This window comes from Symphalangus syndactylus, chromosome 4 (genome assembly GCF_028878055.3).
Source record: "Symphalangus syndactylus isolate Jambi chromosome 4, NHGRI_mSymSyn1-v2.1_pri, whole genome shotgun sequence".
Taxonomy (NCBI): Eukaryota; Metazoa; Chordata; class Mammalia; order Primates; family Hylobatidae; genus Symphalangus; species Symphalangus syndactylus.
The window spans coordinates 23,671,656-23,697,999 of NC_072426.2; the positions used below are offsets into that span (position 1 = coordinate 23,671,656).

General features: G+C 38.5%; 1 protein-coding gene and 1 non-coding gene across 10 annotated transcripts in view; one reads left to right on the top strand and one right to left on the bottom strand.

Annotated features, from left to right (window-relative positions):
* The window catches only part of PANK1 (pantothenate kinase 1), a 125,007-nt gene extending 121,468 nt beyond the window's left edge, over nt 1-3,539 (top strand). For all 9 annotated transcript variants that reach the window (XM_063637879.1, XM_055274261.2, XM_063637880.1 and 6 more), the window contains one exon: nt 2,061-3,539. In XM_063637879.1, coding sequence (XP_063493949.1) covers nt 2,061-2,120 — 60 coding nt within the window. In that variant the 3' untranslated portion in view covers nt 2,121-3,539. The remainder of the gene's footprint in view (nt 1-2,060) is intronic.
* A 12,749-nt stretch (nt 3,540-16,288) lies between these two features.
* Nucleotides 16,289-16,395, bottom strand: LOC129481509 (U6 spliceosomal RNA). The gene has a single exon (XR_008657475.1). It is a non-coding gene; the product is annotated as a U6 spliceosomal RNA (small nuclear RNA).
* Between the last annotated feature and the right edge of the window lie 9,949 nt (nt 16,396-26,344).

Consider the following 26,344-nt stretch of genomic DNA (forward strand, 5'->3'; position numbering starts at 1 on the left):
AAATACTAAATAGTTAAGGCCCAATGATAGAAATTCATACTAAAGAAAGCTCTTGTTTTTAAAGCAGTCTTTAGGCATTGAGTGAGGGGGAATGAGGTCCAAGAACCTCCACTCCCTACCCTCCACAGCCAGAATATCTGATTATTTATGGAGTTTCCATGTAAGGTTTTGTTTGAAAAAGAAAAAACCATCTCAGCCTTTAAAAAAAATAATGAAAAAGGAAAAAGAAAACTCCTGTTCTAGTCCAGATAGAGTTGCCATTTTTAGCAATAAAAAATACAGGGTGCCTAGTTATTTTATCTGCCATTTATCTGTGTCTTATCTGGTAACCGTAAGTCCAGGTCTTCTTGGCCTAATGCGGACAACAAAGCCTGGAAACTGTCAGGGATAAAAAGTCTTCTATAACATCAGGTGGGAAGTTAGGTGGTAAGATAGGAAATAAAATCCAACATTTTGGGGAAACTCACTTCTGTAGTTAAAAATGTAGTCGCCTGTATCACCCTGTACAATCCTAAGCCTCTGTGGACTCTGGCTTTGGTTTGGTACCCTATATCATAACTCAGTCTCTACGGCCAGTGAAAATGGGGTATTCTTGTAGCCCTCATAATGTGTTCCTCAGAAAATTCTCTACATTCTTAAATTCACTCTGGCTTACGCGGGCCTTACTAGAGAATACTATGGAGAGACAACTTTTGAGAAGCACTGGTATGGTGGCTTTCTGGTCACCTGCCCTGGCCTTAGGAGTCCTCACTTAATTTCTCATTCATTCAACTAACGTTACTGAACATCTCTTAAGAGAAGTCGCCTAGCCAGGTAGTTAAGAACACTGCGTTTTACTGACTGAGCTCTTAGACGATGACTCTATCTCTCCATTTCTGTTTTAGCGTTTGTAAAATGGGGCAATTATCATATTTGTCTCATAGAGTTATTGTGATGGGTAAATGAGTAAATCCATGTAAAGTGCTGAGAACAACTTCTAGCATTAGTGGGGCCTCAATAAATGTGAGCTGATAGCAGTAGCAGCAGCAGCGGCAAAGATCCATCCACATCCTGCCACACTCACACCTACTGCTGCAGTTATAACTATTGAGTTCAGCAAGTGCCAGAAGAATGGAGCCTCCTGCCTTTTGGAAACAGATTGCTGTGGACTGATTATTTGTTCCCTGACCAACTTCAAATGTCTATGTTGAAATCCTAATCTACAAGGTGATGGTATTGGGAGATGGCCTTTGGGAGGTGATTAAGTCATGAGGGCTGAGCCTTCATGAATGGGATTAGCATCCTTATAGAAAGGTCTAAGAGAGCTCCCTTGCCCCTTCCACCACATAATCCAGCCATGTGAGATTACAATGTGAAGACAGCTATCTATGAGAGACGGGTCCTCAACAGACACCTTGATTTTAGACTTCCCAGCCTCTAGAACTTGAGAAACAAATTTCTATTGTTTATAAGCCACCAAATCTAGGGTACTTTGTTATATATAGCAGCCTGAACAAACTAACACATAGTTCTCTAAAAATTTATATTTTTTAGTTCCTTTCATTCTCATCGATGTATGGTCTTTTATTTTACAGATGGGCAAAGTGAGGCTTGGACTAATTTAAGTGCCTTTGCAAGAGCTACTGAGGGAAGTTTAGGGTTTTCTCCCATGAAATATAGCTTTAAAGTCAGACAGATTTGGTGTTGAGCCCTGGTACAAGACCTGTTACCCTGCAAGGGTAATTTACTTTATTACCTTCCATTTCTCATATGTGAAATAATAATCAGAGTTTTGCCATGACAAAGATAAAGATGAAATAGTTATAATACTAACAACCCCGGCACACACTTAGCACACATGTGCCAGACATAGTTCTAAGCACTTGCATGTGTGGATTTATTTAATATATATAAGTAGGTGTCCAATAAATTATAGTTGTTATTATTCTGCTATGTTTTGTGACACACAATTTAGGTTTTAAATTTCTCTTTTATCTACATTAGTGGCATTCCTAGAATTATTAAAAACAATAGGTATTTGGCTAAGGTTCAGAGATCATCGTTTTGTATTGTTTTCATAGGGTTATTTTGGAGCTGTTGGGGCACTGTTGGAACTGTTCAAAATGACTGATGACAAGTAGAGATGAGGAGTGGAGGAAACAGCCTCCCAAAAGGACAGAGAACTGAAAAATTGCTGCTGCAGAAGGTGAAAGTCGCTTTGGGACGGAAGCCAAGCCATTATGGCAGATGAACCTGCTGGATTTGTAAATAATTTAAAATCCTTCCAGATGATCTTTTACTCTTAGGTTTTGAGCTAATGATTCAAAACGGGGGAATATAAAAGGTTTTTTTTCTGTATACTGTATTTTTTTAAAAAAATGGTGCAGCGTGGCCAAACCTACCAATTGTATGCATTAACTTTGAAAAGTTGTTTGATGTTTAAAAAGGACCTGATATGTAAGCGCTGTTCATTTTTCTTCTGGGGTTTACTGATCAGTGTGGTGATTTTAACTTCATTTAGTAATTACTCTAGGAGATTTTACCTTGACTCATATTTTTCATGACGTTTCATGATTTGCTGTTGGTTTCAAATGAAACTACAAATCTGGCATGTTTTACTGTGAACACTTTTGTTATTTGTTTTGTACCCTTTATTGTCTTGTTTTTCTGTTTGGTTGTCTTATGAAAAAAGAGAGTCCTTCCCTCTGTTTCTGTCCTCAGATGATCTCCCTCCCCCTACCTGTAACCTTTCTTTGACATAATTGTTCATATCAATGAAGGTGCTGACCAGCTCAATACAAAGTTAAGCACAAGATCTAAAGCTCTTGAAAATGCCCATGAAGAGAAGACTGAATGTGTTAATGAATTTAATGAGTCTGGCAAAAGTTGCAAATTATATGCAAGTTTGTCTTATCGCTTATAAATGTAGTGTTTCATTGGATTTATTTTATGCTAGGTTATATTAAGTTGAAATAGTCTGTGATGAAATGTCCTCATCCATGCACAGAGTATGAATGGCAGCAAATCTTTGTGCAAGAAGTTTGAAACTTATTGGGAAAAGCCTCCCAGTAGATTAATTGTTCATATCAGGAGATTTAGGGTAAGTCATGGGTTGAGGTGTCAGATAGTAATATCTATTTGTTTTGTACATGTATATATCTAGGAACTTTGTAACAACACATCTTTAATAATGTTAAAGTTTTTTTCATTTTTAATATTTTAAACTAAAAACTGTACTTCAATCTCAGTTTCTAAAATTAAAAATAATTTATACCGATCTATATATTTTTTCTTTTTGAAAGATTTCATTAAGACTGATGGGTAACTTTCAAATGAGGGTCATGTACATATATTGGGATGCATGAGATCCCATGATCTTGTGTATTGAGCTTATTGTTGAAAGGGATTTTTGAAGGACGGAACAATTACTCCACGATGAATCTTGCTTTCTCTGCCTTCTGAGCACCGTCTTTAATTTCCATATTTTCAAGTCTTGAAGAAGTTGATGTTAATTGAAGAATTCACTTGTCTGGTTGAAATAAAGCTTGTTTCTGTTGTGACGTTTTTAGTGTATGTGTTATTCTCATTTCTTAATTCTCATGTTTATAGTATCTGCTTTGTATCATGAAATGACTGTGTGTTGTGTTTTTGCTACTCTACATTTCAAAATTGGAGGCTTTCCCATGAGTGTGGTATGGTCCGAAACACTGTCTTCAGGTGAAACTGTAGCCCTATGCATAGATTTTTTAAATAGAGCTTTATTGTTTCTATACAAGTGACTCCTTAATGCCAACTATCACTGCTATATTTGGTAATTCCAAAGGAGTTTCAAAATTTGGTCATCACAAATACATTTTATCAACTTCTATCTGGCTTTAAAAAAATTCAGGCAGCTAAAGTGTTCTTGAAAAGGATAAGTTAAAAATCTACATATTATTTACAATTAGTGCCTTTTGATGGCCTCTTCTATTCCTATTCTCATCTATCAGATAACAGCAGACCTTGGTTCTGCAGATCATGGTTCTACAAAGGAAATCAGGGCAAGTTAGTGTGACTGTACTTTTTTTAATTATCTGAAATCACTTGATCTCTCATTACAAACATTTAAAATATTGGTGTAGCTGAGAAAATACATTATTCCATCATACAAATATCAGTTAAATGTTGACTACATATAGCCAGTCTGTTTTTTACAAAAGAGATCTTGTTGCCTGAGGATTTTCACATTCACTTGAATTACAGAAACTTTTCTTAGACTCAACATCACAAAGAAACCGGGAAGACTAAAGAATTTTGACCTTGTGCAATATGAAGTAAGAGCATGGCTTTTTATCGTGAGGCAGCTTCAGTCTGGGTCCAGCTAAGTCAGTTACCAGTTCAAAGATATGCTAAGCCTCTTTCTAAACCATAGTTTCCTCACCTATAAAATGGACAAATAATAGTTTTACATACATATTTAAAGAGCTCAGCACAGGAGTTGACACAAAGTAAATGCTTCATTAATGTTAGCTACAGTGAAAAAATAAATTATTTAAACTAATTTATTAAATAGTAATTCTTAACCTTCTGGCTTGTGGGAAACCCATGTTAGTATGGAGATGTTTCACCAATCTCCATATGCTAATACATATCCACAGCTCCTTGTCCACACTTCCAAAATCCCATACTTAGGAAATCTATCTTGACAACTCACTTGGCAGCAAAAGCTGACTTGAGCATTATTTCTCACATGTAGTAGGGCTCTTCACATGTTTTGTTGCAAAGCTTTTCATGCATTAGATAACAGGATACTGACTCTGACAGGGGCATTAAGTAATAAATGATTCTGAATTGGCTGGGTATGGTGGCTCACGCCTGTAATCCCAGCACTTTGGGAGGCCGAGGCAGGCAGATCACGAGGTCAGGAGATCGAGACCATCGTGGCTAACACGGTAAAACCCCATCTCTACTGAAAATACAAAAAGCCAGGCATGGTGGTGGGCACCTGTAGTCCCAGCTACTTGGGAGGCTGAGGCAGGAGAATGGCGTGAACCTGGGAGGCAGAGCTTGCAGTGAGCCAAGATCGCATCAATGCACTCCAGCCTGGGAGACAGGGCGAGACTCTGTCTCAAAAAAATTAAATAAATAAATTCTGAATTTTGAAACACATCTGATCCCGAGTTTTAGATAAAGGGATTGTGGAAATATAGCTGTATTCTTCACCTTATGCAGTGTACATGGATTCAGAGTCTCTTTGTTGGGAACAATTGTTATAGGTAATGTATACTTGATGTCGTTCAGTCATAGAAGGAATATTAAGAAGTTACTCTGTGCCAGGAAGGAACTGGAGACTAAGATGCATAGGATACAACCCCTGCAGAGGAAGACAGCAAAATCTCAAGCCAACATCAGTCATCAAGTGCCACAAGTGCCATTCAATCACTCATTCATTCACATTCACAGCAGTAAACAGAACAAAGATCCACCATCACAGAGCTTATATTCTAGAAGGGAAGACAGATACATTACTAAATATATAATGTTAGATCAGTACTACAAAGAAAAAGTAAGTAGTGTAAAGGCTAAAGAAGGGGTAGTTCTATTCAGAAAAATGAGAAGGGGAGGAATTTCTCGGGGTAGTCAAAGACAGCCTCTCCTAGGAAGTGACCTTTGAGCAGAGAGTTGAATGGAGGTGATAACACATTGTGTAAATGTCTGAGAAAATATTTTTCACTCCTGGCAAATGAAAATAGGGATTTGAGAAACTGCAAAGAGGCCAGTGTCTGGAGTTAAAAATAGAAAGCAGTAGGAGATGCAGTGTTGGGAATAACCTTGAGCCAGGTCCTATAAGAAATCTGTGAGGGTAGTGGCCTCTACCCAGAAGACAGGTTGGTCATTTGTCCTCCAGAAGGTGCTAGAGAAGGTTTCGTGAAGTCTTAACCAAAGATTAGGAACCACTAAGTGGAGAGGAAGGGAGGGCTTTCCAAGCAGAGGTTGCTGGGGGAGCAGAAGCGCTGAGGGAAGAAACCACTTGGCTTATTCAGGGACTGGAAGCTCTTTGCTATAGCTGGAGCCTGGTTCATGAGAGAGAAACCAGGCAGTGAGAAAGAGGAAGCTGGCCCAACGGTGGAAGGACTTGTCTTCCATGCTAACACTGTGGACTTCTCCGTAGTCACTGTGGAGCCATCAGAGTTTCAAGGAAAGTGAAACTAGAAATAATTAGGTTTCAAAGAGGTAAAGCAAAATGCCCTGTTGAAGTAAATGAGTAAACAAGTTATGTACTTTTGAATACCTAACATTATTCCATTTTTTTTTCCTATTGTGCCAGACCTCATGCAGTAGCTGCAGAGTGAACCATGCTTTCGCTGTAAGTAGGATGGTTGTAAAAATTCTTGAGAACTTTCTCAGAGGACACAGGCTACTAATAGCTACAACCCCACTATGAGTCTATTCAGTGAGTAAGAAGGTTTCAATACTGGGAGCATCGTAAACTATCACTCAAAAGAATTGTTAGAAAGCAATTTTCCTCCCAGTGATCAGAAGATGACCCCACATTTGTGAAAAAGATTTCATTAGTGTACATTGTTTATTAGGTCTACCAGCTGCCCATTCTTTTGCTCATCTGTTCAATTTTTAATAAATATCAGTGATCTGAGAGGCATTGGGTAGCACTGAGGATGCATTCCGATGTGAACAAGACTTCAGGAGCTCTGCTTTCATTAGGCTTACATTTGGTTAATGGAGATAAACTTGAAGCATATAAACCAATAAATAAACAAGAAAATATCAGGGAGTGATAATTGCTATTAAGGAAAGAAATAGGGTGATAGGATAGAGAGGGAGAAGAGAGACTTCTTCAGTCAGATGATCATAAAATGCAGGTATGATTAAGTCATGGCCTCAACTTTTAAGGAATGATGGGCTCACCTTGCTTTCATTCTTGCCACCTCCTCAGTGAAAATGAAAGATGTTTTTGGGGAACTGATAGCTAATTTTCTTTTTCTTAGAATATTTAATTTAGGTAATATGTATTTAAAATAAAGTTATCACGTAAAATAATATATTGATTTAGTAATGCACCTTTTTTCCCCTGCTCATTTAATGAGACAATATTATTTGAACTGTTTACTTGAATCTTTATTGTTAATGATTTTGTCATGACCAGAGTCATTTAATAGTTTCCACAGCACAAGTTTGAAATTTAATACTTTTTAAATCTGTGATGTGTTGACCACTGGGTTTTTAAAAAACCCAGCCACAAACACCTATTCCCATGATAAGCTCAATTATTTCACATTCCAAAAGGTGTCTCTTCAGTGTAACCATTTATGTCGAGCCTTTTAAAGTCAACTTCAAAAGGCTAGTTTACAAGTATTCGTCACTTGCAATACAAAAATAAAAAGGAATTTTGTATAAAAGTCTTTGCCTCTTTTTTTAATACTGTATCAAGTAAATAAACATCCCAAATTAGAATTAATTGAGGTGATTTCAGTTAATGTTTTCACTAAACAGTTTTCAACCAGTCCATAAGAAGAGTTCATCTTTTAAAATTTAAGTATTTTTTTAAAAAATTCAACATTTTACATGCATATAGTTTTAAAAGTCAAATACTTGCATAAGACTAAGGAAAACAGCAGCACACAAGTTTTCCTTTTTCTTATTTTATTTTATCATTGTGAACATGGTAGTTTCCCAAGGGTAAGGTGATGGAGATAAAAATTTTTGAGTGTTTGCATATCTAAAAATTTTTAGAAAAATTTTTATTCTATTCTCATGCCTAGTTGATAGTTTGGCAGACTACAGAATTTTATGTTAGATACCATTTTTCTTCAGAATTCTGAAGACATGGTTCTATTATTTTGGCAATAATAGAGAAATAGGAACCTTCATACATTGGTGTTGGGATATCAAAATAATACACTCACTTTGGGAAATAGTCTGTCAGTTCTTCAAAAAGTTAAATATAGAATTACCATATGATCTAGCAATTCCACTCTCAGATATGTATATACCCAAAGGAAATGGAGATATACATGCACATATGACTTGTTGAAGCATATTCTTAGTAAAGTTACTCATAATAACTAAAAAACTAAAATTTCCCTAAAATCTATCAACATATGAATGTATAAATAAAATGTGTACTTCTATACAGTGAAATAATATTTGGCCATAAAAAGGAATTACAACACAAATGAACCTTGAAAGTATTATGCTAAGTGAAAGAAACTAGTCACAAAAGACTACGTATTGTATGATTCCCTTTATATGGGATCTCCAAAATAGCCAAGTCCATAGAGACAGAAAGTAGATTAGTGGTCTCCTAGGGCTGAGAATTTGGTAGAAATGAGGAGTACTGCTAATATGTATGAGGTTTATTTTGTGGTGATGAAAATATACTAAAATTCATTGTAATGATGGTTGCATAATTCAACTAAAAGTCATTGAATTGTACACTTTGAATGGATTAATTGAATTGTATGTGAATTACAGGCATATGTTGTTTTACTGTGCTTTGCTGATACTGTGTTTTCTACAAATTGAAGGTTGTGACAACTCTGCCTTGAGCAAATCTATTGATACTGTTTTCCCAGCTTGTGCTCATTTCATGTCTCTTTGTCGCATTTTGATAATTCTTACAATATTTCAAACTTTTTCTTTATTATTATAATTGTTATGGTGATTTGTAATCAGTGATCTGTGGTCAGTGATTGTTTTCTGGTGCCACAAATGTAAGACACTGAACTTAATTGGTATGTGTTGTGTTTTGACTGTTCCACTGACCTGCAGTTCTCCTATCTCTCTCCCTCTCCTCAGGCCTCCCTATTCCCTGAGACACAAAAATGATGAAATTAGCCCACTTACAAACCCTACAATGGCCTCTAAGTGTCCAAGTGAAAGGAAAAAATCACACATCTCTCACTTATTAGAAACTAGAAATGATTAAGCTTAGTGAGGAAGGCATGTTGAAAGCTGAAATAGGCTAAACTCTAGACCTCTTGTGCCAGTTAGCTAAGTTATGAATACAAGGAAAAGTTCCCGAAGGAAATTAAAAGTACACTCCAGTGAACACACAAATCATAAGAAAGCAAAACAGCCTTATGGCTGATATAAAGTTTTATGTCTGGATAAAAGATCAAACCAGGCACAACATTCCCTTAAGCCAAAGCCTAATCCAAAGCCAAGCTCTAATTCTCTTCAGTTCTTTGAAGTCTGAGAGAGGTGAGAAAGTGGCAGTAGAAAAGTTGGAAGCTAGCAGAGGTTGGTTCATGATGTTTAAGAGCAGAAGTTGTCTGCATAACATAAAAGTACAAGGTGAAGCAGTAAGTTATCCAGAAAATGTAGCAAAGATCATTGATGAAGGTGGTTACACTAAACAACAGATTCTCAATGTAGACAAAACAGCCTTCTGTTAGAAGAAAAGACCACCTCGGACTTTCCTAACTAGACATGAGAAGTCAATGTGTAGTTTCAAAACTTCAAAAGACAGGTCAGCTATCTTGTTAGAGGCTCATGCAGCTGGTGACTTGAAGGTGAAGCCAATGCTTATTAACCATTCCGAAAATGCTAGGGCCCTTAAGACTTACACTAAGTCTCCTCTTCCTGTGCTCTATAAATGGAACAACAAAGCTTGGATAACAGCACATCTATTTATAGCATGGTTTCTCAAATATTTTAAGCTCATTGTTGAGACCTGCTTCTCAAAAAAGATTCCTTTCAAAAGATTTCTTTCATTGACAATACACCTAGTCACTCAGGAACTCTGATGTAAATGTATAAGGAGATTAATGTTTTCCTATTTGCTAATCCAATATCCATTCTACAGCCCACAGATCAAGGAGTAATTTCAATGTTCAAGTTTTATTATTTAAGAAATACATTTTGTAAGGCTATGGCTGCCATATATAGTGATTCCTCTTATAGATCTAAGCAAAAGAAGTTGAAAACTGTCTGGAAATGTTTTACTATTCTAGATGCCATTAAGAATATATGTGATTCATGGATGGAGGTCAAAATACCAAACATTAACTGGAGTTTGGAAGAAGTGGATTCTAACCCTCATGGATGAATTTGAGGGTTCAAGACTTCAGTGGAGAAAGTCACTGAAGATGAGGTAGAAATAGCAAGAGAACTAGAATTAGAAGCGGAACCTGAAGAGATGACTGAATTTCTGCAGTCTCATGATAGAACTTGAAAGGATAAGGAGTTGCTTCTCATGGATGAGCAAAGAAAGTGGTTTCTCGAGATGGAATCTACCCCTGGTGAAGACACTGTAAACATTGTTGAAATGACAACAAAGTGAGAGGTGACAGCATGCTGGCAGTCCTCACAGCCCTCGCGCACTCTCGGCGCCTCCTGTGCCTAGGCTCCCACTTTGGCGGCACTTGAGAAGCCCTTCAGCCCACCGCTGCACTGTGGGAGCCCCTTTCTGGGCTGGCCAAAGCCGGAGCCCACTCCCTCAGCTTGCAGAGAGGTGTGGAGGGAGAGGCGTGAGCTGGAACTGGGGCTGCCTGTGACGCTTGTGGGCCAGCTGGAGTTCCGGGTGGGCGTGGGCTTGGCAGCCCGCACTCGGAGCAGCCAGCCGGCCCTGCCAGCCCTGAGCAATGAGGGACTTAGCACCCTGGCCAGTGGCTGCGGAGGGTGTATTGGGTCCCCCAGCAGTGCCAGCCCAGTGGCGCTGCGCTCGATTTCTCGTGGGGCTTTAGCTGCCTTCCCGCGGGGCAGGCCTCGGGACTGCAGCCCGCCATGCCTGAGCCTCCCACCCACTCCGTGGGCTCCTGTGCAGCCCGAGCCTCCCCGACGAGCACCACCCCCTGCTCCATGGCGCCCAGTCCCATCAACCACCCAAGGGCTGAGGAGTGCAAGTGCATGGCGCGGGACTGGTAGACAGCTCCACCTGCATCGCTGGTGCGGGATCCACTGGGTGAAGCCAGCTGGGCTCCTGAGTCTGGTGGAGATGTGGAGAACCTTTATGTCTAGCTCAGGGATTGTAAATACACCAATCAGCACCCTGTGTCTAGCTCAGGCTCTGTGAATGCACCAATTGACACTCTGTATCTAGCTACTCTGGTAGGGCCTTGGAAAACCTTTATGTCTAGCTCAAGGATTGTAAATACACCAATCGGCACTCTGCATCTAGCTCAAGGTTTGTAAACACCCCAATCAGCACCCTGTGTCTAGCTCGAGGTTTGTGAGTGCACCAATCGACACTCTGTATCTAGCTGCTCTGGTGGGGCCTTGGAGAACCTTTATGTCGATACTCTGTATCTAACTGATCTGATGGGGACGTGGAGAAACTTTATGTCTAGCTCAGGGATTGTAAACACACCAATCAGCGCCCTGTCAAAACAGACCACTCGGCTCTACCAATCAGCAGGACGTGGGTGGGGCCAGATAAGAGAATAAAAGCAGGCTGCCCGAGCCAGCAGTGGCAACCGGCTCGGGTCCCCTTCCACACTGTGGAAGCATTGTTCTTTCACTCTTTGCAGTAAATCTTGCTACTGCTCACTCTTTGGGTCCACACTGCTTTTATGAGCTGTAACACTCACCGCAAAGGTCTGCAGCTTCACTCCTGAAGCCAGCGAGACCACGAGCCCACCGGGAGGAATGAACAACTCCAGACGCGCCACCTTAAGAGCTGTAACACTCACCACGAAGGTCTACGCTTCACTCCTGAGCCAGCGAGACCACGAACCCACCAGAAGGAAGAAACCCCGAACACATCCGAACATCAGAAGGAACGAACAACTCCAGACACACCACCTTAAGAGCTGTTAACACTCACCGCGAGGGTCCACGGCTTCATTCTTGAAGTCAGTGAGACCAAGAACCCACCAATTCCGGACACAAAAGGATTTAGAATGTTGCCTAAATTCAGATGATAAAGCATCGGCAGGGTGGGAGAGGATTGACCTCAATTTTGAAAGTCCTGTTGTGGGTAAAATGCCATTAAATGACATTACATGCTGCAGATAAATCTTTTGTGAAAGAAAGAGTCAACAAATGTGGCAAACTTCATTTTTGTCTTATTTTAAGAAATTGCCACAACCTTCAGCAACCACCACCTTGATCAGTCAGCAGCCAAACACATCGAGATAAGACCCTCTACCAGCAAATAATTAGTACTAGCTAAAGGCTCAGATGATTATTAGCATTTTTTGGCAGTAAAGTATTTTTGAAATTAAGGTATCTACATTTTTTAAGACAATGCTATTGCAAACTTAACAGACTATAGTATATTCTAAACATAACATGTACATCTGCTGGGAAACAAATTTGTGTGACTTGATTGCCTTGGTCTGAAAACAAAGTTGCAGTTTCTCCAAAGTATGCCTATAAATTAATGAAATATATAAAAAACAATGTAAATTAGAAGACTGAAAAGAACCATTGGAATATAGCACAAAACTGAAATTATATATGTTAATTAGATTTTTTTTTTTTTACCTGTGTGGTATTATTTTCAATTTTGTAAAATATTCCACTTGTTGCTTTTGCTTTTCCACTAGTTTTTTTCCTTGTACATTTCTTGAATTATGACATTTCTAGAATCAACCACTAAGCACATTTAGTCAAATGTGTGTGACCCACGGTTAGTGTGGTTAATACTAAGGGCACTGTGACATAAATTCAAGTAGCCTCAATACCATTTGCCTAATTTGTTTTAACAAATGGATTTTCTTTTTAAATTTTTTGCAGTTACAGCTTAAGGAGAGTTTTAAATTTTCTCTTAGGCTATAAGGCAACCAGAAAGAATTAGACCGTTTTTGTATTAGATTGTTCTTCTCTTTTCTCTTCCACTTCATTTTGTTCATGAAATTTGCTGTTGCTATTTTAGCAAAGTTCAACATCTAAAGAATTTATGCCATTTGGCTGCCATGACACAGCTATAAATTATGTTTGTTTTACCACATTCCATAGTGAGGTAGATGGTGTATGTCTTCTCATATATCTTGAAGAGATATGTAAAATTTAATTTTAAAGACAACTTAAACTTTAAAATAATTATTTTTCATTAACTACTCAAGCTTATTTATCCTGACATATGAAATATTTTTTCATAATATATTCTTAAACTTTTCTAGCATTCATATTCTCTGTGCATATTTGGATGTGTACGTGTTTTTGGCATATTGGGGAAGAGATAGTTAATCCTACAAGTTGTGAATGTAGAGTTTGTATTAAAATTATTATTTAGGAAGAGTATATTTTTAAGTTTCATATTTGAACAGTTTGTCAAATGTCACTTTATTTTAAATATAGGCCAAAAGTATTTTTGAATTAAGCTCCACAGGTGGGTTGAAATTTGGTAAATTAAACATTATTGTGAATTTTAAACATTTTTAGGCATTCTCCTTTGAGATTTGATTACTATTTATATTGGCTTTATACATTTTAAAATGAGCAGTCACTTTTCTGTCTGTCTGTTCATGTGCCATCATCAACAATGAATTTATCAAGTAGTTATTTATGCAATGTTTAGACAGGCAAAATGAAATGGAGAAGTGGGGCAATTATCTGTAGATCCCACCCACACAACTTTCAGCAACTGTAGAGAAAATGGTGTGGTTGTCCAGAACAATTGAGTTTTGTTGGCTCTGCCCTGAACATTTAGTCAATTACACAATTCTTCGTGTCCTTTAGCCTGTGTTTCTACAGTTGCTGTCTGACCTCAGCTGCTCATGGTAGTCTTCTGTGGTCCCTAATTAACTATGAAGATTATCTCAGCAAAATCAACCTGTAGGGGTCTCTGTCCATGGAATGTTAAGGACCATTTCATCTATGGCATAATCCATTTTAATGGCCATAGAGAGAGATTTTATGAAGATGTAGCCACACTTAGAAATTAGAAATTAACTGTCCGGCACGGTGGCTCACGCCTGTAATCCCAGCACTTTGGGAGGCTGAGGCGGGCGGATTACGAGGTCAGGAGATGGAGACCATACTGGCAAACACGGTGAAACCCCGTCTCTAACTAAAAATACAAAAAAATCAGCCAGGCATGGTGGCGGGCGCCTGTAGTCCCAGCTACTCAGGAGGCTGAGACAGGAGAACGGCGTGAACCCCGGAGCAGTGAGCTGAGATCGCACCACTGCACTCCAGCCTGGGTGACAGAGCAAGACTCCATCTCAAAAAAAAAAAGAAAAGAAAAGAAAAAGAAATTAGAAATTAACACTTTAAAAAGGGTATATAGCGTTAGGATTTGAAGTTTTAAAATAAAACACCATGGCATGCATAGTTTTTGGAAGCCAAACAAATTCTAAATACACTGGTATTCAAACTTTTAAGATGTAGAGATTTAGTAATTCATTAGTATTAATTGTTGAATAATTGCTACTTATGTTTTAGTGTCGGTTTTTATTCATTGATCCAGTTCTGCAGAAGAGACTTTGGAAGCATTAACTGCGTCTTGCGTTTCAACTCAGGGGAAGTTCATTTCAATCACTAAGGAGTAAGTTGCAAAATAGGTTCAAGGCCGCTCCCAAAATAAACCTACCAAGTTTGAGAAGTGAAAATTACACTTTTTGCTATTATTCTAATTTTTAAACTTCTAAATAAATGTTGAACACCTATTTGGAGAATATCAGTAAAAAAGTTGCCAAATTATTAACCTGCATTGAACTATCACAAGTTCTGACCTGGCACTAGATGGAGAGGTAGGGCTTGGACCAGAAGTGACCTTTAATATCCTTCCCAACCCAGAGCTTCTGTGAGTCTGAGAACTGGGCCTTGACCCTGCCCTTTACAAAGCTACCATGTGGGGTCCGGGCGCAGTGGCTCACACCTGTAATCCCAGCACTTTGGGAGGCCGAGGTGGGCGGATCACGAGGTCAGGAGATCCAGACCATGCTGGCTAACACAGTAAAACCCCGTTTCTACTGAAAATACAAAAAATTTAGCCGGGCGTGCTGGCGGGCGCCTATAGTCCCAGCTACTTGCAAGGCTGAGGCAGGAGAATGGTGTGAGCCTGGGAAGCAGAGCTTGCAGTGAGCCAAGAATGTGCCACTGCACTCCAGCCTGGGCGACAGAGCAAGACTGTCTCAAAAACAAACAAACAAACAAAAACAAAACAAAACAAAACAAAACAAAACCAAAACAAAAGCTACCATGTGGGAATAAAAGATGTTTCCAGGAAAGAGAGTCCACAACAATAATGACAGCTCTGATGGATTAAGCCTTTCATATGCTTGGCACTCCATGTACCTAATCTCCATTAATCCACTCAGATGATGAATAACGTGGGGATTCTTATCTTCATTTTACTGGAGAAAAGACTGAAGCTTGAAGAGGCAAACGAACATGCCAAGAACATGCCATGAACAAGCCATCAAGAATCCTGAAGTGGCTTTCTGGGAAAAATCAAGGCTTTTTTGGGACTAAATGATCCAGAGATTTGCTTCCATTTTCTAAAAGGGATTGTGTATAGAGGCAATGTCTGAATGTGTATCTATCACCTTTATCAGTCATATTATTGAAATTTCTGCATACCTAGGCTTAAAATTTCACATTGGCTGGTCTGAAGTTCTAGCTCAAGTGCCTTCCTCCTAGTTAATATTCTACGGCCAGGTGCGGTGGCTCACGCCTATATTCCCAGCACTTTGGGAGGCCGATACGGGCGGATCACCCGAGATCAAGAGTTCAAGACCAGCCTGGCCAATATGGGTGAAACCTCGTCTTTACTAAAAATACAAAAAATTAGCCAGATATGGTGGCTCACACCTGTAATCCCAGCTACTCAGGAGGCTGAGGCAGGAGAATCACTTGAACCTGGAAGGCAGAGGTTGCAGTGAGCTGAGATTGTGGCACTGCACTCCAGCCTGGGTGACAGCGTAAAACTCCACCTCAGAAAAACAAAACAAAATAAAAGAAAATTATTCCACTTGCCCATTTCTTTTCTTTCCTTCATCACACTTCCACTACACTTTACCTCTATGCAAACATTGATGCTAGACTTGTACATATGGGAGTACTTATACAACAAACAAAACCTTATTGCTAAACTTCTGTGTGGATAAAATAATACATATTCTACCTTTTTTTTCCTTTTTTTATTATTATTATACTTTTAAGTTTTAGGGTACATGTGCACAATGTGCAGGTTTGTTACATATGTATCCATGTGCCATGTTGGTGTGCTGCACCCATTAACTCGTCATTTAGCATTAGGTATATCTCCTAATGCTGTCCCTCCCCCCCTCCCCCCACCCCACAATAGTCCCCGGAGTGTGATGTTCCCCTTCCTGTGTCCATGTGTTCTCATTGTTCAATTCCCACCTATGAGTGAGAACATGCGGTGTTTGGTTTTTTGTCCTTGCAATAGTTTACTGAAAAAAATATGGAATGCTTCACGAATTTGCATGTCATCCTTGCGCAGAGGCCATGCTAATCTTCTCTGTATCATTCCAATTTTAGTATATGTGCTGCCGAAGCGAGCACTACATATTCCATCTTGTCTAGGAAGAAGCACTTGAGTCTATTATGAAGACTCATGCCAAAATTATTATTGTTCTTATTTTTAGAGATGGGCTGGAGTGTAGTGGTGCAATCATAGCTCACTGCAGCCTAGAATGCCTAGGCTCAGGTAGTCCTCCCACTTCAGCCTCCTGGGTAGCTGGGCCTACAGGTGCATACCACCATGCTTGGCTAATTGTTTTTATTTTTTTTAGAGACGGGGACTCATTGTATTGCCCAGACTGGTCTTAGGGGATTCTCTTCTCTCAGCCTCCAAAATTATCTTTGAAAAATAGAATTATTATTGATTTCTATATAAATGTTCTCTATTATAATTTGAAATAAATATTTTCTGTTTTATTTAATAACTTGAATTTCTTAGCTGTAATTATACTTTTGAATATTAGTATCTCTCATTAAACCAGTTCATTTCGATGTGACTTCTTTCTTAATTTTCAATTATTACATGTTAAGAGAAGGATATATAGAAATTATGGTATTTGGCTTTTAGTAAGTATTTCTCATCAGATTAAAAATTTTTAAGGGTAGGCCAAGCACAGTGGCTCAGGCCTGTAATCCTACCACTTTGGGAGGCTGAGGCGGGCAGATCACCTGAGGTCAGGAGTGGCCAACAAGGTGAAACCCCATCTCTACTAAAAACACAAAAATTAGCCAGGTGTGGTGGTATGCATCTGTAATCCCAGCGCTCGGGAGGCTGAGACAGGAGAATCACCTGAACCCAGGAGGTGGAGATTGAAGTGAGCCAAGATCATGCCATTGCACAACGCACACTGCACACTCCAGCCTGGGTGACAGAGTGAGACTCCATCTAAAAAAAAATGTAAGGGTAATATAATTTTTGGTTTCAGAAAGTAAACCTGCTTTCAATAACTAATTAATATTTTAAATGACCTATCACTTTGGCCTCATTATAACTTATATTATGAGAAACTTGTCTCCTAAATCCATTGCCATCCTTAAAGGTTATTTTAAGAAATGTTGGGTTATTTTTATTCCTGCTCAATTTTTTTAACCCCTGGAAATGGTGTAAGTAAAGATAGCTTTCCTTTTTAAATAGAATCCTATGTTCTTAATAATTTAGCCCAACATGATTGCTTAACCCTAGTGTCTCAGATTCAAGTGGCATTTATTCAGGGAGATGCTTCTAATACAGAATGTCTTAAAGTGTAGCTTAGGCCCACCTGTCTTAGAATAACCTGGAGAGTTTTTTTAAAGTGCCTCTTTGGGAGACTTTCCCCTGACTCACTGAATCCATCTCTTATAGTGGGGCCCCAAAAGCATTTTTAAATAAACTTCCCCACATAATCCTTAAACAGTTACAATTTGTCTAGGTAGAAATACTGGAGTCTATTGTGAAGACCCATGCCTGTCTTAAAGGATATATCACTACCAGCATTAAAAAGTATATCCACACTTAAAATAACCCTTCCTGATTCTTTGGCAGGCCATGCCTAATTGGCAGAAACCAGCACTATGTGCTGATCAACTACTGACTAAACCAGTCCAACTGCTGTCTCTAGGTTCAAAATGATTGCACCTCGTAGGTGTCATTCAACCATGTGTGCAGCATGATAACTAAAGCCCCTTAAGGCAATAGAGGCAAATGCGTCCCTCACATTATGTTGAAACTGATTTTGCCAGCACACTTTTGTAGTCTAGTTTTCAGTTTCTGTTCTGCTCCCACATTTTTCTAATATCCTGTACTTTCTTTGGCATGAGGAAGGCAATATGCTGAGTTTAGTTTGCAGGAGAGAATCTCGTAACAGGGCAGTTTTTCTGAGATTGTCTGGAGTTCCTTTCGGGTGAGCCACTTTTCTTCTTCCAAGTATAGAAGTGACACAGGACATCTTCATAACATCAGCCTAAATTTACTGCTGCTATTATCTCTGGTTGCTGAAATAAACATTTTGCATTACATTTTTTTTTCTAGAGATAAGATCTTGCTATGTTGCCTAGACTGGCTTTGAACTCCTGGGGCTCCAGCAATCCTCCTACTTAAGCCTCCCAAGTAGGTGAGACTACAAGCACATACTATGGGCTGAATTTTTGAAGTGCCCAGCAACCACAGTAGACATTTTTTTTTAAGAGATAAATCTCACTCTGTTGCCCAGGCTAGATGGAGTGCAGTAGTGTAATCACAGCTTACTGCAACCTCAAACTCCTGGGCTCAAGCAATCCTCCTGCTTCAGCCTCCTAAGTCGCAGGGACTCAGACACATGCCACCACACCTGGCTGAATATTTTTATTTTTATTTTTTGTAGAGATGAGGATATCACTATATTGCCCAGTGTCCAACTCCTGGCCTCAAGGCATCCTTCTGCCCTGGCCTCCCAAAATGACAGGATTACAGGCATGAGCCACTGCACCTGGCCCACAGTGGAAAATTTAAGGACAATTTGAAAAGAAAATGTTTCCATTTCTTCCAAATAGACAATTATATTGAATGCTGAATGGCAGAGGCAGTGTTGTATGACTATTTTGGGCTATGAGGAACCAGCAATCATTATCTTGCAATCATGTAACTCTTTTTCATCTAGGAATCTCCAAATTATCTCCAACAACAACAGCAACAAAAACCTGCGACCAAAAAGCACAGTTTCAAAGTGGTCCCCAACCTTTTTGGCACCAGAGCCCAGTTTCGTGGAAGACAATTATTCCATGGATGGGGTTGATGGTGGGGGAAGATGGCTTCAGGATGAAACTGTTCCACCTCAGTTCATCATACATTAGAGAGTCTCATAAGGAGCGTGCAACCTAGATCCCTCACATGTGCAGTTCACAGTAGAGTTTGTGCTCCTATAAGAATGTAATGCCACGGCTGATCTGACAGGAGGCAGAGCTCAGGCGGTAATACTCACTTGCCTGCTGCTCACATTCTGCTGTGGGGCCCAGTTCCTAACAGGCCACAGACTGTTACTGGTCCACAGCCCAGGGGTTGGGGACCTCTGTTCTAACAGGTAGAAAACATGTTTATAAAGGACTCCATGACAGAAATTAAGCTGAACTCTTGTTTGTTAATCTCCATCCAATGAAAGGCCTACTAAATTCAACAGGTACATATTCAACAGCTCTCATGAGCCTAGCTTTGTGTTGATTCCCCAGATCTATCTCTGCATTGGGAGAATCCAAGGCCCTCTCATTATCTTAAGAAATATTTTTACATTTCTCCAAAATTTCAAAACAAAAGTAATAGAAAAATCATTATTTCTTTTTTAAAATTAGTAGTGCTCACCATGAATTGAATTGAAAATAGGAGAGGTTCTGAAATGTCAAAATTCTCAGATGACTAAATGATCACTTATTCATCTAGATATTTAGACTTCTTTATAAAGCTCTATAAATGTGCAAATATCTAGATGAATATCAGGATATATCTATATCCTGAAACCATATTACATTGGAGAACCTGTACCATATTATATGAAAGATTATTAAATATATCTTCTTCAACTTATACCATGTCATTGCTAAAATTTTTCTCCCTATGGTCATTTTATTTATCCAGAACTAGAGACATGTTTTTTCCCTACTAAATGAGGTGATAATGAAGTGGAAATATAAATTTTTTAAGTCCACTTTTTGGTTTTGCTCTGTATACACTATATTATTCTGAAAGTATAAGGTTTTGAAAGCTTAAGCTTTATAAATCATTTCACCAGAAAGATACATACATATGTCTATGTCTACATCGCTGTTTTGTGGACTCAGCTGCAACGTGTGTTCATAGGTTGCTATTTCTACCATATCCATCCAAATAATATGTGGATATCCACATATTGTAATTAGAACTCTATTGAAAGTAAGCTTTTATTAATTGTAGTATTTCCTGCAATTATGACCTCTTAACACTTCTTTGTTATACTTAAATAAAGAGTCAACATGGGGCACCCAAAAATCCCTCAATGATTTTGACATTTGAGCCAATCACATCACTTGAGCCAGGATTCAGAGTTCTTTTAAGTCACAGCTGGCTCTTCTAATGGCTAGCTACTCATATGATCCACAGAACAGAAGTATTTGTTAAGAATTTGAGGTGCATATTCTGCTCTCAGAAAGTCAACACTGCTTGGTGATTATTTATCTTTTTTTTGTTTCCTCCATGCCCCATTACTTTATTTTCAATAATTGTTGCTTTCCTGAAGATAATGATATGGGAAGTAGGGTAGAAGACGAGATTTCTTCTCTCAAAAGTGGAAGTTGACATTTTAATTAACAAAAGGGTGGGATTACAAAGAACATTCTAATCATATGACCACAGCGCATTTTTCTGTTTAAATCAAGTCAAGGTTATGATCGTAATTCATAACACACATTGACTAAAAAAAGTCAATTGGCATAATTAAGAAGGGGAAACTTTTCTGTTTTTAGTACAGAAACAAAATAGTCCTATAACTGACCTTTACATTTCATTCTATTTTAAAAAGTCTTTCTAGCCTTTTGGAAAATCTTCATACTTCTGTTACATATCAAATTTAAAACTATATGCGTTAAAAAATGTGCTGCTAATAAAACCTCATCTTGGCAGCTGGTTCAAATATATATTTAAGAATATGTAGCCATTGTAGCACTTGTAATTTAAAACAGATGGCAGAAGCACACTGTCACTGTGTATTAATGACGAAAGTAGTCTATTTGAATTTTCTTAAAATGTTGCTGATTTGAAGTTTGGGGGGACTTAAATATAATTTATCCTCTTTTGCTTGGTCCTTAGTGGAGCACACAGAAAGCTTGGAATGCTAATTCAGAATTAATGCTCCAAAGACATGTACAGCTGTTTAGGAGAGGGAGTGTAAGCTGCCAAATATCTAACCCCAGGCTGGAGGTCAGATGTTAGGATTCTGCTTCCTGACATTCTCTTCCAGCTTCCCACCCTCTTTCAGCTATTCTGTTCTCTCATTGGGATGTTTACGTAATTTTCTCACTCTTTAGAGACAGTATTGGTGCATATTACTGTACTAAGACAATTCATTTTCCTCATAAAAAAAGATTAGAAGAATAGGGAAATGTTTACAGGCAATATGCATGTTGCCAGTATTTCTCTCCTCAACTTCAGCTATTAAAAACCAAAAACTGTGTGTCTTAGTGGAAACTCAATGACTCTAGGATTTAGTACAGGGCCTGGCACATAGTAGGTACTCAGTAAATCTTGAACAAATGATGTTTCCGTCAGTTAGACTTTCCTTAGCTTACTTGGGTTCCCTGGTAAATTTTTTGCTCACTTATTTATTCATCCATTCACCCAGTAGATATTTCTTGAGAGCCTATTAAGCACTTGCTACAATACAAAGAGCTTGACAAATATTTTACCTAGACACATGCTTTCTATCTACAAGATTGTATTTACTACAAAAATAAACGTTGTTGAATTTTTCAAGCAGTTATTTCCATTTAGCAATCAGTAGTTTTCTCACAACACAGGATACTTATTTTGCTAATGAGACCAAGAACCATCCAGATGGCTTCCGTCAAGTGGTAAGTTAAGCCTGCTTAAATTTTTGGTCTGTGATATGGCCATTAAAGAGCATAGAAGGCACTCGAGGGACTTGTGAAAATGCAGATCCCTTGACCCTACCTGCAGAGATTCCAATTAATTTGTCGAGAGAGAAGCCATGTCATCAGTATTTTTTTTAATCTCCTCAAGTGATTGTAATATGCAATCAGGGTTAAGAACCACTGGATTAATGGGCAGGAAAGAATGCTAAAGGTAAGTGCTCATAAAATTTTGGCATGCATAAACATTAAGTGAGAGTTTCTGGCTGCAGGGCACTGTGCAAGATGAAGAAAACTTGTAAAAGGTTTTCAGAGCAGAAGGATGATGTGACCAAACCATGTTTCTTTATATTTATGTTTTGCCAATGTAAACGTTGTAAAATAATGCAATATCCTTGAAACATATCAGTAATAAGATGTCAAAAGAGAGTTCCACTTTACTCATTCTACTCTCCATCTTCCCTGAAGTAAGCACTGATGTCAGTGTAACAAATATGTTTCCAAATTTTTTCTATTCACTTGCGGTTATAGGTATTCATCGAAATATGTAATACTTTATCAAATGGTTATGGATACATACTTACATATTGGAAATATATAATATACATAGGATATACAATATACATAGGATTAATGAGCATGAAGTTCAAGATAAGGTTATGAGAGGACAAAGGGTTAGGAGGTGAATATAAAGTGGTTTTATATGCCAAGAAATTAAGATGGGCTTAGGTATATGTGTTCTTTATGTTAATTATATTTCTTTAAATGCATGGAATTTAACACAAATCTATGCTTTTATTTTGTGTTTATATATTTTTTGAAATATTGTTTATTTAAAACAGTTTTAGATTTAGAAAAGAAATGCGAAGATAGTAAAGTTCCTTAAAAGCTGCACCAGTTCCTCCGACCATCTTACGTTAGCATGGTATATTTGTTGCAACTAATGAAAAAATATTAATACATTATTATTAACTAAAGTTAATTCTTTATTCAAATTTCAATACGTTTTACCTAATGTCCTCTTTCTGTTCCAAAATCTCATCCAGGAAACCATAGTACATTTAATTATCGTGTCTTCTTAGACACCTCTTGGCTGTGACAGTTTCTCAGACTTTTCTTGTTTTTGATGACTTTGACAGTTTTGAGAAGTACTGGGCAAGCATTTAGTAGAATGTCCCTCAGTTGGGACTTGTCTAATGTTTTCTCATGATTAAGTTAGACTTACGAATTTAGTGGAGGAAGACCACAGAAGTGACATTCTTATCAGTTGTCAAGGGTACAAACTATCAAGCTGACTTATCACTAATGATGTTGACCTTGTCAACCTGGCAGAGTTAGTATTTATCAAGTTTCTCCAAAGTAAAGTTTATATTTTTTCTCCTCTTTCCATACTGTGTTCTTTGGAGGGAAGTCACTACACACAGCTTACACTTAAAGAGTAGGGAGTTAGGCGCCGCCTTGCACAATTTATTTTGAATTCTTCTGCATGGAAAAACTCCACAGATTACCCCTAGCTCACAAAGCAACATGGTGGGAATTCACTTGCAGGGATTTGCCTAGTGCCCTCGAGGTGGGTGCTGCCTCTCAGAATATTGGTGCCTGGATCTCACTGCTAGAACAGGCATCAGAAAGATGCACACTGTTGTGTTTGTTGGGCTTGATGCCTCGGCATTTAAATTTAAGCTGAGATTCTCCACAAGGTGTGTTGTTTACCATTAAGCTCCAGATCAGAAACCACTTCTCCTGGAATCTTTCCTGCGTGACCACCCTTCCTGAACCCCGTCTGTGAAGTGTTGTCGTCTATCTCCAGTTGACCAGAATAATTATCTTTTATCTCCTCTGTGCCACGTACCACATTCTACCGTCTAGTACTATTATTTAAATGTACAACTTTTCACCATTCAGTTATATATTTTACAAATAGAAACTGACTTTCACAGCTTCACCTTTTTTTTTGTAGTGCCTAGAACATTGTCTTAGTTAATATATGGCAGGACAAATATGTTTTGTGTAAATATGAATATTACAAAGTAATGTGCCTATAGATGTATTGTACTTAAAGCAAACAATTCAGTGGCATCTAGTACATTCACAATCTCATACAACATCTAGAACATTTGAAGCATCTACTTTCAAAACTTTTTTGTCACCCAAAAGAAAATATGCCCTTTAGCATTGACTCCACATTTCCTCCTTCACACAGCCCCTGGCAAGCACCAATCTGCTTTCTGTCATGGCGGATTTATCTATTCTGGATATTTCATGAATGGAATCATATGTTATGTAACTTTTTGTGTCTGGCTTCTTTTGCTTATAATAGTGTTTTTAAGGTTCATCCACATTGAGCAGGTGTCAGTGTTGCCTTTCTTCTTTTTTTGAGACGGAGTCTCGCTCTGTCGCCCAGGCTGGAGTGCAGTGGCGCAATCTCGGCTCACTGCAAGCTCCGCCTCCCAGGTTCACGCCATTCTCCTACCTCAGCCTCTCCGAGTAGCTGGGACTACAGGCACCCGCCACCACGCCCGGCTAATTTTTTTGTATTTTTAGTACAGACGGGGTTTCACCGTGGTCTCGATCTCCTGACCTCGTGATCCGCCCGCCTCGGCCTCCCAAAGTGCTGGGATTACAAGCGTGAGCCACCGCGCCCGGCCGCCTTTCTTTTTATGTCTGAATAATTGTTCTACAATTTTGTCATTTATTGCAGGTATATTACATCTGCCTTGATTTTACCGCTAGATGGCATTACTTTCCTGGGAATTTCCTGGTCGTTGCCCATACTGGTTAGTGAAATTAACCGAACTAAACTATGAAATTATATCGGTTCAAGGACTGCTTTCACTGCAAAGCTGACTGATGCCTAAGAAATTTTGGGTTCTTTGACTCTACAGCATACAATATGTCATGGACCTGGGCATTATATGTGGTTATAGGCAACGGTGATTTACAGGAAAGTAGACAATACTTCTCAGATGTGTTTTGTCATATTTATGTCTTTCATATTTAAAGAATTATTGTAATATAAATCTTTTAAATTAAGCTGCCAATGAATAATAATATCTCTGTCAAGACTGGAAAAACAAGATATTAATACTATATAGAGGATTTTGTAATGTCACTGTGATATCTTCATGAGACTTGGTTTAGAGATCTGGCTCTGTAAACCAAGATTGGCTAAAAGACCATAGGCAAGTTGCTCAACCTCACTGGGCTTGCTTAATACTTTAGCAAGTGATGAAAATAAATAACACCTTCCTTCCAAGGTTTTATAAGTACCAAATGAAATAATGTCTATAAAATGCACTGTAATCTGGAAAGCACTTAATTGTTACCAACATTAAGAATTTAAAAATTGTACTCATTAGTATTTATCCCACATAAGATTTTGTGTGTGTGTGTGTGTGTGTGTGTGTTTTGCTGAGACAAAGTCTCACTCTGTGGCCCAGGGTGGAGTGCAGTGGCACGATCTCAGCTCACTGCAACCTCCACCTCTGGGGCACAAGGTGATTCTCATGACTCAGCCTCCTGAGTAGCTGGGACTACAGGTCAGGTGTGTGCCACCACATCCAGAGAATTTTTGTATTTTTAGTAGAAATGGGATTTTGTCATGTTGGTCAGCCTGGTCTCAAACTCCTGGCCTCAAGTGATCCACCCACCTCAGCCTCCCAAAGTGCTGGGATTACAGGTGTGAGCCACTGCACCTGGTCAAGATGTTGTTTTCTACTGAAGGTGGGCAGTATAAATAAGCCCAGGGTTTATAATAATTTTAACAACTTAAAAAGCAATTCCAATTTGAGCATCCCTCTAAGACTACCATAGGAGAGGGTAGTTTGAGAAGATTCTCTGAGGAAGTTACAGAAATTTTACTTTGACTTGACTGAAAATACATTTTAGTATGAAAAGCATTTGTTCCATCTGGTGATAATGATCCAGATCCTCTTTATACCTTCAGTGCTCATCACAGAGCTTGACATACCGTAAGCCTCAAATAAGTACATAATGATGAACAAATAAATGCTTTCCATTTCCTGTATTTCTCTCTTATTCCAGAAGTTTATTCAGAGAAAAAATAGTTTTATTGTTTAGTGAATTCTCCTTACCTAATAGTGCCTGGCCCTCAAAAAAACAAAAACAAAAACAAAACAAAAACACAAAACAATGTGTTTACTGAATGCATAAATGAGTAAATAAATACTAGGTTGGTGCAAAAGTAATTGTGGTCTTTGCCATTAATGGCAAAATGCAGAATATTTTAGGTTTTAAACAGTTTATGTTTTTAAATTATTACCAGCCTACTTAAAAGTTACATATTCTCTCCTAGTTGACCCAATTTTTAAAGTTGCCCAATAAATTAGCATCTGTAGGCATTCTTTGACAGATACAACCAAAGAGGTGGTATTCATAGTGAGGTTTACAAATAATTCAAATG